Source organism: Coffea arabica, chromosome 10e, assembly GCF_036785885.1.
Source record: "Coffea arabica cultivar ET-39 chromosome 10e, Coffea Arabica ET-39 HiFi, whole genome shotgun sequence".
In the NCBI taxonomy this organism is placed as follows: Eukaryota; Viridiplantae; Streptophyta; class Magnoliopsida; order Gentianales; family Rubiaceae; genus Coffea; species Coffea arabica.
This window is the reverse complement of record NC_092328.1, coordinates 48,698,472-48,716,805: the sequence shown is the minus strand read 5'-3', so window position 1 is coordinate 48,716,805 and position 18,334 is coordinate 48,698,472. Positions and strand designations below refer to the sequence as shown.

General features: G+C 37.6%; 2 protein-coding genes across 2 annotated transcripts; both read left to right on the top strand.

Annotated features, from left to right (window-relative positions):
* The first annotated feature begins 6,704 nt into the window (after nt 1–6,704).
* LOC113711996 (protein NRT1/ PTR FAMILY 4.4-like) lies at nt 6,705–10,583 on the top strand. Its single transcript, XM_027235264.2, has 5 exons — nt 6,705–7,135; nt 7,540–7,757; nt 7,914–8,363; nt 8,837–8,979; nt 9,396–10,583. Exons 1-5 carry the CDS (start codon nt 6,955–6,957, stop codon nt 10,225–10,227), a joined length of 1,824 nt encoding a protein of 607 aa, XP_027091065.1. The 5' UTR covers nt 6,705–6,954; the 3' UTR covers nt 10,228–10,583.
* A 1,990-nt stretch (nt 10,584–12,573) lies between these two features.
* Nucleotides 12,574–17,683, top strand: LOC113710861 (single-stranded DNA-binding protein WHY2, mitochondrial). Its single transcript, XM_027233912.2, has 8 exons — nt 12,574–12,768; nt 13,806–13,918; nt 14,043–14,140; nt 14,233–14,325; nt 14,852–14,946; nt 15,053–15,126; nt 16,307–16,395; nt 17,254–17,683. Exons 1-8 carry the CDS (start codon nt 12,719–12,721, stop codon nt 17,368–17,370), a joined length of 729 nt encoding a protein of 242 aa, XP_027089713.1. The 5' UTR covers nt 12,574–12,718; the 3' UTR covers nt 17,371–17,683.
* The last annotated feature ends 651 nt before the right edge of the window (nt 17,684–18,334 follow it).

Here is an 18,334-nt window from a genome sequence, read left to right as displayed (position 1 = left end):
TTAATTATGCATCGAATCTTGTGTATGAATTATATCTTTCCACTATGAATCGATGGATCAAGCAAGGCCAACAAATCTTCAATGGCTTTGGGCACAGTAGCTGTCTCACTAAAGGCAGACACCAAACAAACAGATTTAATCAGCTCTTGTGCTCATCACTTAAAAAGTATTTCTTAATCCTAATCGGCGGAGGTTACCATTAATTTCAAACGCACAAACGATTTAAAGTTTGAGTTGGCCATAAAAGTGCTGAATATGGGCGTCATGTGCCTTGTCGGGTGTAAGATACAGGACGTTGCATTATCGAATTGCTTTTATCTTCAAGTGACGCACCTCGCTGCATATTGTTTCAGGAAAGGCCAAAAAGGGTTAATAAAAAATATCGAAGACAAGAAGTTTGGTACGATGTTAAGACACAAATAAATATTCTTAATATCAATAAATATGGACAATGTTTTTTGGATGAATATAATTGTTTGATTATTTGATTCATGTTGCTAGAAAGTGTGAGTCTTGATAGATAGGGGAGGAATGAATTGGATGGTACGAAAAGAAAGTGTAAGTGAGACGTCTTGGATTCGAGACTTCTCACTTACACTTTCAAAAAAAAATCTTGATAGATACTATTGTCAATATAACCTCATTTTTGGTACATCAAAATGCCCAAAATGAAAAGATCTTTTCATCCAAGATGCCTTTACACTCAAAATAATCTAATTTTTTATTATTATTTTAGGATGTGTTTGATAAAATTGAAGTATAAAAGCTGAAATTTAAAATCCAAATATATTAAGTTACTAAATTCTTAAGTACTGAAAACGTGTTCTACATTAACTGATAAAGTGAACAGCTTATCACTAAGGATCTGTTTGACAAGGTGAAAAAGTACTAAATTTGAATCTTTTCAAAGATGTAGGAGTTTTGGTTCTTTGATAAATGAAACTTATATACTAAAATTTTTAAATGGTGTTGAACTTGTGTGTATTTTTTCAGTAGAAAGAATTTACTTCAACTATTTTATCTTATTTATCAAATCTATACTTTTTTGTTAACCATGTTTAGAATTTTTCTCCAATTAAACAAGCTAGTACTTTCAGCCTAGTGGCTTTTCCACTACTTTTTTTTCTCTATCTAATGACTTTCAACTTGTTCTTGATATCTCTCACATATTGTTATTCTTTTAACTAGTTAGTTTACTCATTAACGTTGCTTCTATTTTTTTTTCTCCCTCTCACTTTTTTTATCACCTTCTACTCACCCGATATTCTCAAATTATTTTTTTCTCCTTTTTAGTAAGAGTAGTGATATTGCTTACTTGTTGCTTTTTTATGTTTTTTGTTTTTAGTATATTATGCCATATAGGTCTATCAATATGCAATGTAGGTATGATATTAGAAAATTCTATCAGAAAGATTCAGAAGTAATCAGACTATTCATATAATTATACTTGATTGAAGCATGTTCCAATAATTATAGTGGAAGTAGCTTGAAAAAAGAATGTTGGGAACGAATTAGATCAACTTTGAAAGATGAAAATAAGGATTACTTTATGCAAAGACAATTGAAGAATGAATGGGATCATTTGAAACAAAAATACATAATTTGGACAAAACTCATTGGTAATAAGATACAAGAAATATAACCATTAATTCCTGACTTTCTTAGATCAAATTTAGATGTTAGATGAATTATTGGATTGTAATGTATCTTTTAATGTTTTCCATGATACATTCCGTTTTTTATATTTATTTGATTTAAAAATAATTATTGTATTTTTCATACCTAACAATTTCAAGCTAATTAAATCACGTTCTCTTTTTTTTTGAATGAATAAAAATCATAAAATAATATCATAAAATAAATAAAAATCATTCGTTATAATAGATTATGGTCAATTATGGATAAAACTAACAAATAACCTATTATATGATAATAGAATAAGCAGAAATATATGAGATTAGAGTTAACTTTAGAATAAAGATGTAAAGAGATTTCTTTAGAATTGTATGACAAATGAGGCTTTCAAAAAAGTAAAAAATTAAATAAAAATGACCTTTATAAGGAGAAAGGGCTTTCAAACTTAAAAAGGTCTAAACCAAATATGAAATGGAACGAAGAAAGTCTTGGATACCAAACAAGGGCTTGTATATTCACATGTGGAGGATAATTAGGGACGTTGGCCTCTCTAGATCCTCCACTCCAAATTGGCGATTTTTGATGGCTGGTAAAGCGAGGTTCACGGAGCCACACCGGACACCACCCTCTATTTTCGCCACTATATCTGCTTGACCTAACACGCCGCCCGCCCAATACATATATATATATATATTTGGTATGTGTATATATGTATATATGCACACACATATACTCAATTTGTATCAATTAAGTGTGGGAAGGGAAGAAGCCCCTTTTGCGATTTCAGGCCTCCTCATTTTTTATGTAACTGCATTGTTGGATACTTATAATGTCTCTTTTTTCTTGTTTTGTTTTCCGCCCTTCTTTCTTGGTTTCAAGTACACAAGTATGCACATATTTTTGAGGCAGCCTAAGATTATGAATTCTTCACCCAATTACCATTACACACATGTCATGAATCCAATGCTGATAGTGTATGCACCGTCAGTGTAGGAAAGATTTACTCATTATGGATTAATCTTTCCTACACTGACAGTGTATACACTATCAGCGTTGGATGAATGACAACTATGCAAAATTTGAATTTAAAATTCAACTTTTGCACACATGTCATGAATCCAATGCTGATAGTGTATGCACCGTCAGTGTAGGAAAGATTTACTCATTATGGATTAATCTTTCCTACACTGACAGTGTATACACTATCAGCGTTGGATGAATGACAACTATGCAAAATTTGAATTTAAAATTCAACTTTTGCACACATGTCATGAATCCAATGCTGATAGTGTATGCACCGTCAGTGTAGGAAAGATTTACTCATTATGGATTAATCTTTCCTACACTGACAGTGTATACACTATCAGCGTTGGATGAATGACAACTATGCAAAATTTGAATTTAAAATTCAACTTTTGCACACATGTCATGAATCCAATGCTGATAGTGTATGCACCGTCAGTGTAGGAAAGATTTACTCTTACATTATTAGCTGGTCTTGTGAGTGCTACGTAAAATGAGATTACCTTCCAAACGACCCTTGATAGACTTTTGTGCTCAATAAAAAGGCAGAATTTAGAACTTAAATATAGAAAGTGAGAGGAGGAGGCCGGGATTCAAATGCATATACTCATGAATCGCGATATAATAACCAGCAATTTATTGAAATGCTTACCACTCAAAGGCAATGAATTACATGCAATCAATTTACTCTCCAATACTGATTCACATGAGGGAAATGGTGTTTAAGAAAGTTGTAACATCACATTCTGCGTCTAATCTCTTTGATTAGACATCACAAACTAAACTGCAGGATCATATATCTTTGAAAAAACAAAAAGAGAAATCAAGTTTCTATTGAAATTTACGAGCCGTATATTAATCATTCAACTATTGACGTTTCAAAATCATGAATCTGATTGAATATTTTCCCATGCTATTTTTAATCTATCCTACATAAAGCTAAGCTATTAAATTTAAAACTTGAAGAATGTGGCAAGAAAGAACTGATCAGGACGAAAGTTGCACGGTCCAAGGCTAACTCCAACGCCAAAAACACAGATATACGATTAAATAGATTGAAACTGAGTGAAAACTAAATTTCCTAATCGTTTTGCGTACCTTGAAAACAAGAAAACATTTGACTCTCCTACAATCAAACACAATCTCCACATTACGAAAGTTTGGGATAAAAATAAATAAAAACTGTACTCTTTGCTAAAGCTAAACCACTTACCATTATGGCCGTGACCAAGAGAGGGAAAAAAATCATGAAGATCGAAGATTTTGTTGGCCACTTTGGGTGAGGGAATCAAGTAATTTCAAAACTTCTAAATCCCATTATGTAATCCAAAAATATCCTAGATGCCACATGAATCATGAACGGGCAATATAATAGGGTTTGATCCTTTTGGTCAACGAATATGGGGCACCGAGCCACTTCTCCTTATACCCCTCTGAGTGAGTGACGACCCATACAGAAGTAGCAGCCACAAATCCAAAATCATACGTCTGAGATCAAATTGTGCATTATTTATTTGCATGATATATATATACATACATCAGCTATATATGCATTCATATATATATATATATATATATATATATATATATATAACTGTATGGGTGTGGATTGATAATTATGATGAAAAATCTTACTAGCAAGCATATAGTACTATATATCATACCCACATGCATGTCTGGGTGGTCGACATTTTAAGTTTGCGGTGAGGAGACAAAAGTAATCAATAACTTACTGTGTATTAGTAGTATTCAACAAAATTGTTTGCGCGCAGTCAAAGTGTGGAAGTAGAAGAATAATACGTACTAATTAATAATAAAAAGAAAAGTTGCTTTCATTTGCTGGCAATTGGAAACTGCAGGGCTCGTTCACTTTCCACCCTAGGCGGAATACTAGCAGTCGATCGTCACTCACCATTTCATCAAGAAAGACAACAATAATAGAGATGGAGGCACAAGGAAGAACAAAATGTTCTTCATGGATATATAGCTTGGGACTATTAATAGCAGGCTAGCAAGTCTCTGACTAGCTTAGAGGGCTTACAAACTATATTATCCCCTACACAAAGTTTACTTAATCAATGAAAAGATCACTAGTGATCGTATGTACTCCTTTGTTATTGGTTTCCTACATAGATATAATAATAAGGACGCCTGGCTAAAAGGAAAGAAATTATTGCCAAGGTTCATTGTTCTGCTGATGATGCCATGCATGCTAGCTAGCTAGCTATTCATGTCACTTAATTATATATATTCCATGACTTGGTGCGGTGTATATATATACATATATGTGTGTGTGCGCGTATAAAATGGTGGATGGAGTTGGTGACGGCCCGCCGGTCGACGCGCAATTGCCACAAAACATTAACCAAATTGGTAATTAATTAGGAAGCAGCAGTAGTAATAGTAGTAAATCATCACGAGTAAAGTAGTAGTAGTAATTAATTAGGAGGAAACTGTTGGTTGAAATTAAAAGCTGGTTTGTGATTCATCCATCCATTTAATCATGCATGCTCCATTAATACAAATTATCATCACAAATGGCTTTTGCCTCCCGGCCGGCCCCTCACCAATCGCGATGCCGAGAGAGGACGTACAAAAACCACAACCGAGTACGTACCCGTATGAGTATGAGGCGGCGCCGGGTGGATATTATTGATAAATGTATGTATCTTCTGCATGCTTCTAACATTATTGTTGTATTTTGGGGTGGAAATTTTACTTTTGTCAGAAAAGAATATCCATTTCTTGTGGTGGTAAGTAACATGTACGTAGACCGTAGAACACTTTTAATGCTAGGCTGCTAGCCGCACGAAATTCCCGATCGATTACACATGCGGGTAACACCAAGACTATTCCCTCTATCCCACATCGATTGAGAGTGATGTGTGTGTACTACTTAAGATCTTCAGTGTGACCTGAAAGTCAGCAGGTTGGTGGATATGGAAAAGTAAGGAGTGGTAAAAGCCGTTGGTGAGTCTTTGGTAAAAACCGATTGTTGAGAGGGGGGGGATTACACATGCGGGTTGGGTCGGGTCGAATGATGGACCATCCTCACTGAATGAGTCCTTCCCTTTCCTTAATAATTTTTTTTTATCGATACGATAGATTATCCTATACTAAACGGAGGGAAAGACCTGAAGAGATTCAAAAATAATTCAGAGGAAACTGAATCACTATCGAATTAGACCGATGTACAACACATCTATCTGAATTTTCTAAGCAGAGTCACTTTAATGTGATGAATTGGCTCTCTTCCCTTCGTATCATCTTTTTTTTTTTTTGTCAAAGTCAGCAGGTTTTTGGACGCTTTTTTATTAATCTGAACCCCGTGAGAACCCACAAAAATCGGTAACTTTTGAGGGTCTCACAGGAGACTAATATACTAACCACCCAAACCCCTCCAACCCCGATGTGGGATATCAACCTTCACAAGGGAGCCAGCTAGACCTAAAGAGGACCCCATACTCCTCCGGGACGAGGCTGATGTCTTTTTTTGTCAAAGTCAGCAGACTTTTGGACGCTTTTTTACTAATCTAAACCCCGTGAAAACTCACAAAAGTCAGGCAACTCTTGAGAGCCTCACAGAAGACTAATATACTAACCACCCAAACCCCCAACCCGACGTGGCTTCCCTTCGTATCATCGTATGGCGCTGAATTGAAAACCTGGTGCCTCGTGGGGCCACGCCACAATTGCACAAAAGTCAACTGCAGTGCGTTACTCACTCACTGCAAAGCTGGGATTGGGGAGCAAAGCAAAATGATACTGCTACTAACCCTGAAAAGTAAAATAATACTAATAATAATAATAATGAGTTGAATGTGAGGATCGATCATTATTCATTACTGCAATGACCAAGTGCTGCTGTGGAAGCAAAAAAACAAAAAAAAAAATTATAAATGCAATTTGTCTCTGAGTAACTTTAAGGACAAAAAGAATGCTTTTTTTTAAAAAAAACAAATTAAGTGATCAAACACTACAAATAAAAGCTAATTTTGCTTCTTTTTACGCACCACTCTATTCATACTCCACTACAAGTAAGTATTCATTTCTCACGTAGGAGTGTATGCCTAGAGTTTTGTATCTTAATTTTTTTTTTTTTGGTAACAGTCAAAGATCCTTGATTCTTCTAGCAGCATCGATTGAAATTGAAACAGAGCATGAGAGACTAATTTTCTCTTCGCCCCTTACTATGCATGTGTATATATATACACGACCTGGACTCACTCAACGAAGGGGAAGGAATTAATAAGAAATTACTAGCTTATAAGGCCGCGCAGGAAATTCAGAGGGTCGATGGCGGGTAACAAGGTGGAGACAGCTGCAGGAGAGAATTTCAAAGAAGAAGCTGGTGTGTCCCATGATCGACGACATGAGTCGCCATGTAGTTTTGAGGAGATTTTAGTTGATTGGAGAGGCAGACCTACTTGCCAACCTAACCAACATGGCGGAATGACTGCTGCTGCTTTTGTACTAGGTCTTTCTACTCCTCCACTCTTCTCACTCATCACTTTTACTTGCAACATCTTCTCCCCACCCTATCATCTTAGTATGTTCAAGCATCATCATCATCATCCATGCATAACTTATGTTAAACGCTTCTTCCGGCCGGTTACTAATCTTCCAGTCTTTTTTCGACCGTAATCTTCAGCTGCTTGCTAATTTATACATACTCCAGCATATCATCGTCATCGTATGCTGGTTGGACCGGTTGCTAGGATGGAAGCTAGTACTACGTACATGTATCTATGTGAAGCATTAGCAACGATGCCTTTTCTAATCAATAGTGCTTTCTCATTTTGCACCTGTCCCCAACCTTTAGCATTCTGCAGCTCTTGACACGTTTCCTTTCACATTTTTTGTCGTCGAATCATTCTGCAGGCCTTCAAGCTTTCGAAATGATGGCAATTGCTGCTGTTGGGAACAATCTGATTACCTATGTATTCAACGAGATGCACTTCCCTCTGTCCAAGTCGGCTAACATCGTAACAAACTTCGTAGGAACTGTTTTCCTGTTGTCCCTTTTCGGAGGATACCTGTCTGATTCTTATCTTGGGAGTTTTAGGACCATGTTAATTTTCGGCGTCGTAGAGCTTTCTGTAAGTTCCCCGGCCAATATCAACGTATCCAAAAAAAAAAAAAATTATATATCGTACACACATATGCATATCTTGGGGGCCTGATAAGGGCATGCATGATTTTCTGTTGCTACTTGTATTATGTGCTGGTTTTGAATTTGATTTGTTTTGGTGCAGGGGTTCATCTTATTAGCCGTCCAAGCCCATCTACCGCAACTGCGTCCACCCAAATGTGACATGATGGCATCCACTGCTGGAGGCCATCACTGTTTGGGAGCAAAAGGCTTCGAGGCCTGGATATTCTTCTTGGCTCTCCACCTGGTAGCCTTAGGAAGCGGTTGTCTAAAGCCAAACATCATATCCCATGGAGCTGACCAGTTCAGCAAGAACGATTCCAAGCAATTCAGGAGGCTGTCGACTTATTTCAACTGTGCATATTTCGCCTTTTGCTCCGGGGAGCTTGTTGCCCTGACAGTTCTAGTTTGGGTTCAGACGCATTCAGGGATGGATGTAGGCTTTGGAGTTTCTGCAGCTGTTATGGCCGTGGGATTGCTGTGCTTGATTTCTGGGTCTGCTTTTTACGTGAACAAGCCACCCCGTGGAAGCATTTTCACTTCTATTGCCCAGGTAATTTAATTGATCCTCGTCTAGTAATTATGTCCTTGGTTCTATTTAATGCAGGAGTCGTTTCTTTGGCAGCTTCCATTTTTCTGGCCTGTTACTTATCAGTTTCGTTGAGCACATTAGATTCGTATTTTCGAGATCATTTTTTTTTTATGCAGTTTAACATTGATCCAACACGAAAGTACGGGGTACCGTTGGTTTTTCGGTTTTTCATCAGCATACCTCATATGACCTATAAAATCTTATTACGTCACCACGCCTTGATTTCTGGTGCTGGTGTTTCATGAAAGGATAGATTCTCAGGCTTGTCTCTAGATTGTAGTCAATCTTGTGACAAGATGGTTATGACTAGTTAGGGCCAGAAATTTATACAAGGAAAGAATTACAACTTATATAATGGTCACTTTCGACAGCGGTTTCGATGGATCTGTACTCATGGTGCTCTCTCTCTCTCTCTCTCTCTCATGTTCTTTAAGGTTCTTGTTGCTGCAATCACAAAGAGAAAACAAATTTGCCCTTCCCAATTAAAGATGTCCCATGGAAGCCAAGACACAGGGCCCCAAGGCTTTTCTAGCCCGTCAGCAAGCGCCATCGGTCTCCGGCATACAGAAAAGCTCAGGTATAATATAATGTTTAATTGATCAAATGCAATGTTCTGCCCGAAAGAAAAAAGATAAAACAAAGTTGGAAAATCAATCTGATTAGTGCTAATGAATTAGAGTATGCTTTAAGGGCTCTTAGTGGTTAATATAATATAATCCATGTACAGTTCTGAATAAAAAAGTGAATGGAGTATTGTGTCACTCTCCCTGCTTGGTTATTCTGAACAATGAATAGATTTGCAACCAATCTGCTGAAAATGTTGAACACAGAGTTAGCCAGTGTAATTCGACTTTATGATGGTATCTTCGCACATATTGTTCTAGTCGTTAGTGCACTCGAAGTTACAGATTCTTGAGCGAGCTTTCTTTTAACATAAAATAAAGTGATTTGGACTAAATAAGCATGGCTGTTTGTTGAAAATGGCTGCATCAGGAATATACAGAATAGAACTGGGACGAGTGAAAGTCGATGGAGATTATGCAGTGCTTCACAAGCGGAGCAAGTGAAGATACTTGTCTCTGTTGTCCCCATATTTGCGTGCACGATCATCTTTAACACCATATTAGCTCAGCTCCAAACATTCTCCGTCCAACAAGGAACTACAATGAATACGCGCATCGCCAAGAATTTCAGGATCCCTCCAGCATCTCTTCAGTCTATTCCTTATATCATGCTCATATTTGTGGTTCCCCTCTATGAGACTGCATTCGTCCCGATAGCCCGAAAAGTTACAGGAAAGGAATCAGGAATATCCCCTCTGCAAAGGGTTGGCATCGGCCTCTTTATTGCATCTTTCTCAATGGTTTCAGCTGCAATAATTGAGAACAAAAGAAGAAACTTTGCCTTAGAATTCAACAAAAGCCTCTCAATTTTCTGGATAGCTCCGCAGTTCCTGATATTTGGGCTGTCAGAGATGTTCACTGCTGTGGGGCTGGTTGAGTTCTTCTACAAACAGTCTTTGGAAGGGATGCAATCCTTTCTTACCGCAATGACTTACTGTTCATATTCATTTGGGTTCTATTTGAGTTCCCTCTTAGTTTCGTCAGTAAACAAAATTACCTCGTCTGGTCCTTCAGGAGGGGGCTGGCTCAGTGATAATGACCTCAACAAAGATAGACTAGACCTGTTTTATTGGCTCCTAGCTGCTCTTAGCCTCGTCAACTTCTTCAACTATCTTTTCTGGTCAAATTGGTATTCATACAGTCCATCTTTACCCCCAACTGCGGCTCCTCCACTGCAGGAGAATCAGACGGGACGATGTTGATGACAAGAACAACGACGGCCGGCACCGTACATTCGTATGACTTCACTTCCATTTTGGTTTTGACCCTCCTGTACCTAATTAAGCTATACTAGCTAGTAGAAGAAGTTACTTTGGTAGAATAATAATAAGAATAATAATAATTTCATTTCCTCCAACTTTGAGCAATGCGAGCAACAAAAAGTTCGGTGGTAAACTAATACTAGTACTGCTATCATATTGTTTCCATTTGGAATTTCATTAATCCTGTAAAGTTGTGCCCCAAAAGATCAAAGAAGAGATTGGATCCAATCCAGGATCTGTAGTAGGTTATAGGCCTAAAAGTGAAGTGTCAATAAAGCTAAAGATCATTCAATGTACCTTCTAGACAGACTTGAAATGTTGGGCATGATTCTGGGACCTAGCCTCCTCCTCAATTTTCCTTTTTGGGTGGAAAGAAGAAACTAAGTGGTGGGGCTCTCGATTGTTTATCTTTTTTTATTAAGAGTAACCTTCAATTGTTCCCTTCTTCTTCTTTTTTCCCCCCTACTTAGCCTTGAACAAATTTTGAAACGCCCACTAGACTTAGAAATGGAACATGAATGGGCCAGATAATGCGAAAATGTCCCCTTAATCTTGTTCAGTCACTAGCTTTTTCTTATCTTTAACAGTGAAACATGTCTTAAACATGTTTTTGGTTGGGTGAGATGGTTGCCATTGCTTATGCCGTCTCGCATCATTTTGTCCATAGTACTTCACATTATTGCTCCACTGTTTGTTTGCAAAGAAGACTGGATCAAAGGATTTTTTTTTTAACAAGTTGAACCAAATTACAATTGTTGCATGTCGAATTGAAACGTGAACTAAGAAAAAGAGAAGGCTGAGCAATCGAGTGTTTGGGTCAAAGCATACACTCTTTTATATTTTGGTTCAGCAGTTCTAAAGTGTCGACTTTAGAAGACGGGGCAGGGGCTAAGCGAATACTCTATATGGCTAATTTTTTTTTTTTTTTGAATACAAAGGAGAGGCAACTGCCTGTTAACATGGTACTAAGCGTGGGGTTGTGACCCCTATTATATCAGCTCCTAGTAGTTCCCTTAGTCCGTCCGGTGGCTCTTCTATTAGTCCGCCTGATAACTGTAACTGGATTGCTTCCTTTGCTAGCCAGTCAGCACATCGATTTCCTTCCCTCCAGATATGTTGCAATTTGCATGACCAGTCTCTGCTCTTCATGTTTCTAATCTGCTTCACCAAATTGTGGTAAGGCGATGTGGCCACTGCATCTTCTATCAGCTCCAATCCCACTTTCGAATCCGACTCTATGATTACATCTTTGTATCCTTTTTCCCAAGCCAACTGCATTCCTTTAAGAATTCCCCATAGCTCAGCTGCTACGTTGCTTGCTTTCCCTATGCTTTCTGCAAAACCTCCTAGCCATATCCCTGTCGCATCCCGGATGAGCCCTCCTACTCCAGCTCTTCCAGGATTCCTATATGGCTAATTTGGCATGGTGCGTAAGAATGTAGTATTTGTTTACCAAATTGAGAGGAAAGTGCATGTAATTGCACCATCATTATAAACCGTGTCTGAGTTGTCTTCACATATATTTTTCAGTTATTATGTGAAAGACATTATTTGGAAAAATGTGAAGAATTATAAATCCCAATAGTCCTAAAATCTACGACTACTAATCTGGTAGTTTACTAAAATGATTTGGCTGATAGATATAATATTAGATCAATTACTAAATATTGAAAAAAAGAGAGAGAATTTACAAAAGAGAAAGCAAAAAGACAACAGGTGGCAATATATATATATTAAATTTGTTTAAGTGAAACTTTGAATGAATTTCATAAAACTGAAGTTTGAAAACTGAAATCTTAACCCATTAGGTTAATAAATTGCTAAATATTATTTGAGTGTATACCAATGCTGAGTGAATATTTTATCACTTATTGTTTTGGAGTGGATACAGTACTACTTAATTAATTCACATTTTTTTGGAGCAAATTCAATACTACTTAATTAATTCAAGTATTCTAGTTTTGGTTATCAAACGTGTTTAAATTATTAAGATTTAAATTCATTAAATTTAAATATTAAATCGGGGTTATCAAATAAGGCCTCCGTCACAAGGGACTGATGGAGAAAATGGGATCAAAGTGTATATACAAGTGAATAAGGGGGGAGGGGAATGACGGCCCAGCCTTTTATGGATCAATGGTGAAAGCAGGAGTCCAGGTGGATCATTTGACCCATTATGGTGGACTAGAAGAACAAGTGGATGGGCTGCTGAATGGGTGTATTGGGCCGGGGGGCTGGTTTGGTCTTCCTCTTCCAAATTTCCAAATCCATTTAGGGAGTGAACAGGGGCAGAGTGTTCCGTTTCGTTCCGTTCCTCCGGAGCACTTTGATTTCTCTCTCCACTCTCCATCCATCCAAGAGCAAGAGCAAGAGCAAGACGACTCCTATCCTATCCTATCGCTCCGGCTGAAGTTAGCGGGTCGGGTCGGCAATGTTGTCCAGGCTTTCCAAGCAGCTTTCGCTGTCCGCTTCCACTTCCAGGTGCTTTGCTACTACTGCTGCTGTTACAAGAATACTATCAAACTTAAATGGAGTAGTACCTTTTTCTTTGGAACTTCTTAAACCCTAAACCCCTGCCGGCTTCTCACTTCTTTAAATTTCCGTCTCGTGATTTGTTTATCAGTGCTCGGGTTCCGCCAGTCAGTTTATACCTTACCCATTGCAAGAATTTATACAGAGTCAGTTCAATGGGCATCATAATTCATATGCTACTAGCATTTTGCTACATCTTTATGTCTTCAAAGACTAATTTTTTCTTTCTTAAGACTGGCATCTATTACAAAGAAAAGGTTTTTCTTCGACTCTTTTTCATGTGTGCTATTTTTCGAGCCCTACATTACACAGTGGAAAGGTGTCGGAGTTTCTTTTTTTTTTTTTTTGTGATTAGCTTTTCCCTTTTCCTTTTTCGGAGCGAACGGTGTCAAGTAAGGACTGGGCGGCTAATGCTCAAATTTACTGACTTGGGGAGCTTAAAATCTACCTACTGCAATTTATTCCACTCACTTCTCTGAAACTTGTTTCTGGAGCTTGCAAATCCGGTGGGCTGTTTAAAACTTGTGATGATTTTCTTTTCTTTCTTCTTTTTTTTTTCTTTAATTATTGGCATAGATGTTTCGTGTGAGCTCTTTGTATGCTCACCTGTTTCCCCCTAGAGTAAACTTTTGTTCCATTGTCAAGCGACACCGCTCCACGTTCCCAGTATTTACATTGTACAACGATATGAGTCCTTAGGCTGTTTTGTATAGACAAAGAAACCATAAGGCAAATGAAGGAAAATCAAGGAATGACTTATTCCTGTCCATTTTTTCCTCATATAGTTTATATGTTCTGTATGGATTTGTTGGTAAGTTTCCTGCCTTAATCACCTTCATTTTAAACTTAGCTGTCAATCATGAATTAACCTGTTTTATCCCCAGCATTCTATCTTCTGTCACTTCATAATAGTTCAGGAAATTCTTTTTTGTTGCTTACTCAATGATTTTCAAGATTAATTCTTCTTCTTTTATTCACTACTTCAGGAACTTACTCTTTCAAAAGTGGTTCTCTCCAAATGACGGAACTTCTCTGTGGTCCTGTTCCTTTGCCACGCAATCTGGAACATCTACTACTAGACAAAGTTTCGTGGCAGATGGTATTATACTGTACCAAAATGAATTCTTTGGTTTCCTTTCTGCTTTAATACCACGTATCTTATCAAATGATAGGAGAGCAGAAGCTATTATTCTGATTTCTGGCCTTATGTTTGTTGTAATCAGGGAGCATGACGGATAAAATATTTGCTTCTTATTCTGTATACAAAGGCAAAGCTGCATTGTCCACCTCACCAATGCTCCCAACATTCAGAAAACTGGATGTGCGATATGTCTCCATCTTTTCTTTTATTAGCCCTTGGCAGTGATATTCTTGTCTGTTCAGCTATGTCTTTACCATCTGTCCTCTTTGTAGTCTGGTGGTGTCAAACTTGATCGCAAGGGATCAATCATGCTGACATTCTGGCCTGCGGTTGGTGAGCGCAAGTATGATTGGGAAAAGAAGCAGGCAAGTTGGCTATGTTTTCTACAGTGGCGATTTATTTATGTTTTGTCCTAAGTTACTTTATAGTGCTAGCTATGGTAGGAAAATCACCTCAAAACATGTGGCAGTTAATGTAAAGATTGTACTGACATTGTATCTACATAGAGTATATGCATGTGGAATCAAAAGGGAAGAAAATGTAAACTGTGATGTTTAACAGATAACTTTACAACTTATCAGCTGCTGTACAGGTTATTCCTGCCCTGAGTCTAATTCGGCTTCAGAAATTGGTCTCCTAGATTCTTTTCTTTCCAACCATTAAAGTGGAAGTTTGCTTATATTCTAGTTGAGCTTAGATAAGATTTAGTTGCCCCAGAAATTTTGCAGTTGCGCACAAGTTGCTCTAAAATTGATACAACCATCAACAGTTGCCCGGAAATTAAATGTGAATAAAGATGCCTGCTGATAGCTCTTCTGAAATTTGTAATCTGATAACTAATTGTCTAAAGGAGATCTCTGGCCGACTGACTTGTTTGTTTGACTCAATCAGTGTTTTGCCTTATCTGCGACGGAGGTTGGATCGATGATAAATATGGGTCCTCAAGACACTCGTGAATTCTTCCATGACCCTGCTATGCTGTCAAGGTTGTTATTTCTAGTAATATGTTGTTTTATTAGTACCAATTGATTCAATCAGGGAGTAAGGATTCAGTAATATGTTTTCCCTTTTTACTTGTAAATAATTATTCAGCAATGCTGGTCAAGTTCGGAAGAGCTTATCAATCAAGCCGCATGCTGATGGTAGTGGCTATTTCTTCTCATTGAGTAAGTCCTCTAGATTATGCATACAAACCCAAAAAATGATAATCTATTTTGCTACTTTTCTCCAAATGATGTTTATGTAATGAAGATATATATTCCCCATTCAAAATATTCAATTACAAGTAAAATGATGCACATTCAACATCTAGTGGAGGTTTCATCAAAATGATTGTAGTGGTTAATGCTGAATCCTAGTGGTTGGCTATTTGACATCTATCTTTGTAAACTATAAAACTTCATACTGTAGCTGCCTTTGTGTTTTTCTTTTCGTATTCCTTGGGTGTGATGGGAGGCAGCAGTTGGGGTTGTTAGTTAGATAGGAGCTTTATGAGGATGGTTAGACTTCGTAGGGCTCACTGTTGCTCTGCAGTGATTCTATCATATACATTGGCATCCCTTTTCTCTCTTCTATTCAACAGTGTTATCTATGGATGCTTTATGTTGAAAAAACTTGATTATGACTTTAGGACCTTTTTCTCCATTTCACATCAAATTCTCGAATTGGTTAACTTCAAAGAGCTCGCTGTTGTTCTGCAGTGGTTCTATCATATGCATTGGCATCCCTTTTCCCTTTTCTGTTCAACAATGTTATCTATGGATGTTTTATGTTGACAAAACTTGACTATGACTTTAGGTCCATTTTCTTCATTTCATGTCAAACTCTCCAATTGGCCTTGATGACGACAATGGTTATAAAGGTTGAAAGGCATGCATGTCTGTGCCTTAGTTGTAGTTGTTGTTGATCCCGAGAGAGAAAGAGAGAGAGAGAGAGAGAGAAAGAGAGAGAGAGAGAGAGACACTAATGCCGTGGACAAATATGCTGTCAAGGAGGAAAATGATATGATAAATTAAGAAAAATTAACAATAGAGAGTATATGGTAGCTGCCTGAATGCACTGCAACTTAGCTTGATGCGTCAATATCAAAGGGTGAAAAAGGTTTAATTAATCAGCAAGATTTGGTTCATTTCCAAAATTTCACCTGCTAAACAAAATTGACATAATTTGGCCCTCTGAAACCCAAACTACTAAACATATATTAACTGCTTGATGCATCACAATACACGCTCACTCTTTCGTATTTGCTTTATACTTGTTTTATTGTGTGTCACTTTGGAGCACTAAACATATATTGACTGCTTACTGTGTAATTTAGCTACTAATCCTTTTCTTGTATGATTGCAGATGTTGTTAACAATATTCTGAAAACCAATGAGCGATTCGTGGTTCCTGTGACTGCTGCTGAATTTGCAGTTATGAGAACAGCTTTTAGTGTATGGCACAACACATCTCTGTTTATTTAACCATGTAATGTTATTTTGTTATGTTAGTTCTGATTAAACTGGAATAGAGCACACCAGTATAGAACAACACAGAAAAATGTACCTGTGACTTGCACCCCCAAAAAAAAAAAAGAAAAGAAACTGTGGCTTGGAAAGGATTGCTTAAAAGGGAAAAGCCAAAAAATCAAGAATCTGCATTATGGGTTTGAGTTTCGACAATAATTTAGTGGCAATAACCTCCAATCTTTCAAATCAACGTCAAAACAGAAGTGGATAGTATAAATCCCATAGTTAGGGTGATGTTTATTTTGTTAGGTTTAAGGTTTCATGACTATTGAAACTCAATTAGAATGTCACTGAGAGAGAAGCTAAGTAACAAGACACTCAATTAGGCAAAATGCTTAACCTTCTAAAATCTAGTCACTGAAAATCTTCTTGCTGATGCATCATCATACTGTTGGAAGCAGAACGGGTGCGCACACAAACGCACTCTAAATACACATTTCACATGAGGGGCATAGGGGGGAAAAGAGGAGTGAGTTGGTATGTGCATGGCATTTGTTTTGTTCTCCAATAAAGTTATGATACACTGAGACTTAAAATTACTTGCAAGAATATGTTGATCTAGAATTCTGCGAGCACTTGATTGAACATTAATTGTTGTCATTTGACATGGGTGCACTCGAGAATTTCAATTGTATTGAGGTTTAAGAACTTTACGAGTCAGCACTCTCCTCCCTCCCACTATTCTATTAGCTTTCTAAGAGGTGTTTCAGCCCTTAGTTTAAGTTAATTGCACATTCATTTTCTTAGATTTTTATATGACTGTTTCCTCACCCTAATTTGCAGTTTGCTCTGCCGCGCATAATGGGATGGGACCAATACAGTAACCAGCCACTTGGGACCGCACATAAGAACCCATCAAAGGTGCTTCCTCACCTAACGGACTCGGAATGGGATAAATGAAGCTCTGTGCAGGTGATCTGTATGTAATTAGTGTGAGTTTTGGCAGCACCTCCGCTTATTTGGCCGATAGAAGAAAGACGAAGTTTGTCTGGGTGTTGCCGTGTTGTTACTTTTGTGGATTTGGTGCACTAGTGATTAATTTATATGTGGCCGACCGAGTGAATGCTGAGGTTGGCCTGGAGATTGTTGTTCCCCTATTTTGTATATCAGGAGGGAATGCAGCAACAGTTCTAATGGACGGTTCGAAAAACTGTCTTTTAACTCCTGAGTGGATGGACATCCTTCAATGGAATGAAAGACAATTCCAGTCTAATGAGCCCGAAATTCCCCCTTAACGCACTCCAAATCGATGCGATGCATAAAAGTTTGTTTCCATAAAATCCAGTTTTGGGCACCTTTAACGAGGATTGGTAATGGAATTATCGGAAGGACAATAACCATCAAGGTGATCATCAATTTAGCCTAATTCGCAGCAAAATGATCAGTTCTTTCACAATATCACTTTTGGCATTATTGTTTGCTCTGTGTGATCCCCTTCATAGGGGCAGTTGGCTCGATTGGTGCGTTACCCTCCCTGGGCCAAGAATATAAGAAACTAATTGTATCGAGTTTCTCTCAATTAGGGTTGCAGACGAATCGAACAACTCGAGTCAAAGTTCAATTCGAGCTGGCCAAATTGAAATCGAGTTTGAACTCAAACTTAAAATATTAAGTTCGGTTCGTGAGCTCGAGTATATATATATATATATATATATTAAAATTTTTATTTTAATAGTAAAATTACATATATATTTCTAATATTTTATTATTTATTAAGAAAAAATAATTATTTGTTGTTTTTATTAGATTCTTTTCCAGAAACTCGAGCTAACAAGTTGCTCACGAGTCAGAAATTCGAGCTACATTACAAGCTGCTAGCGAGTCAGAAATCAAGCTACAACTCGCGAGTCTTGTCGACTTGAGC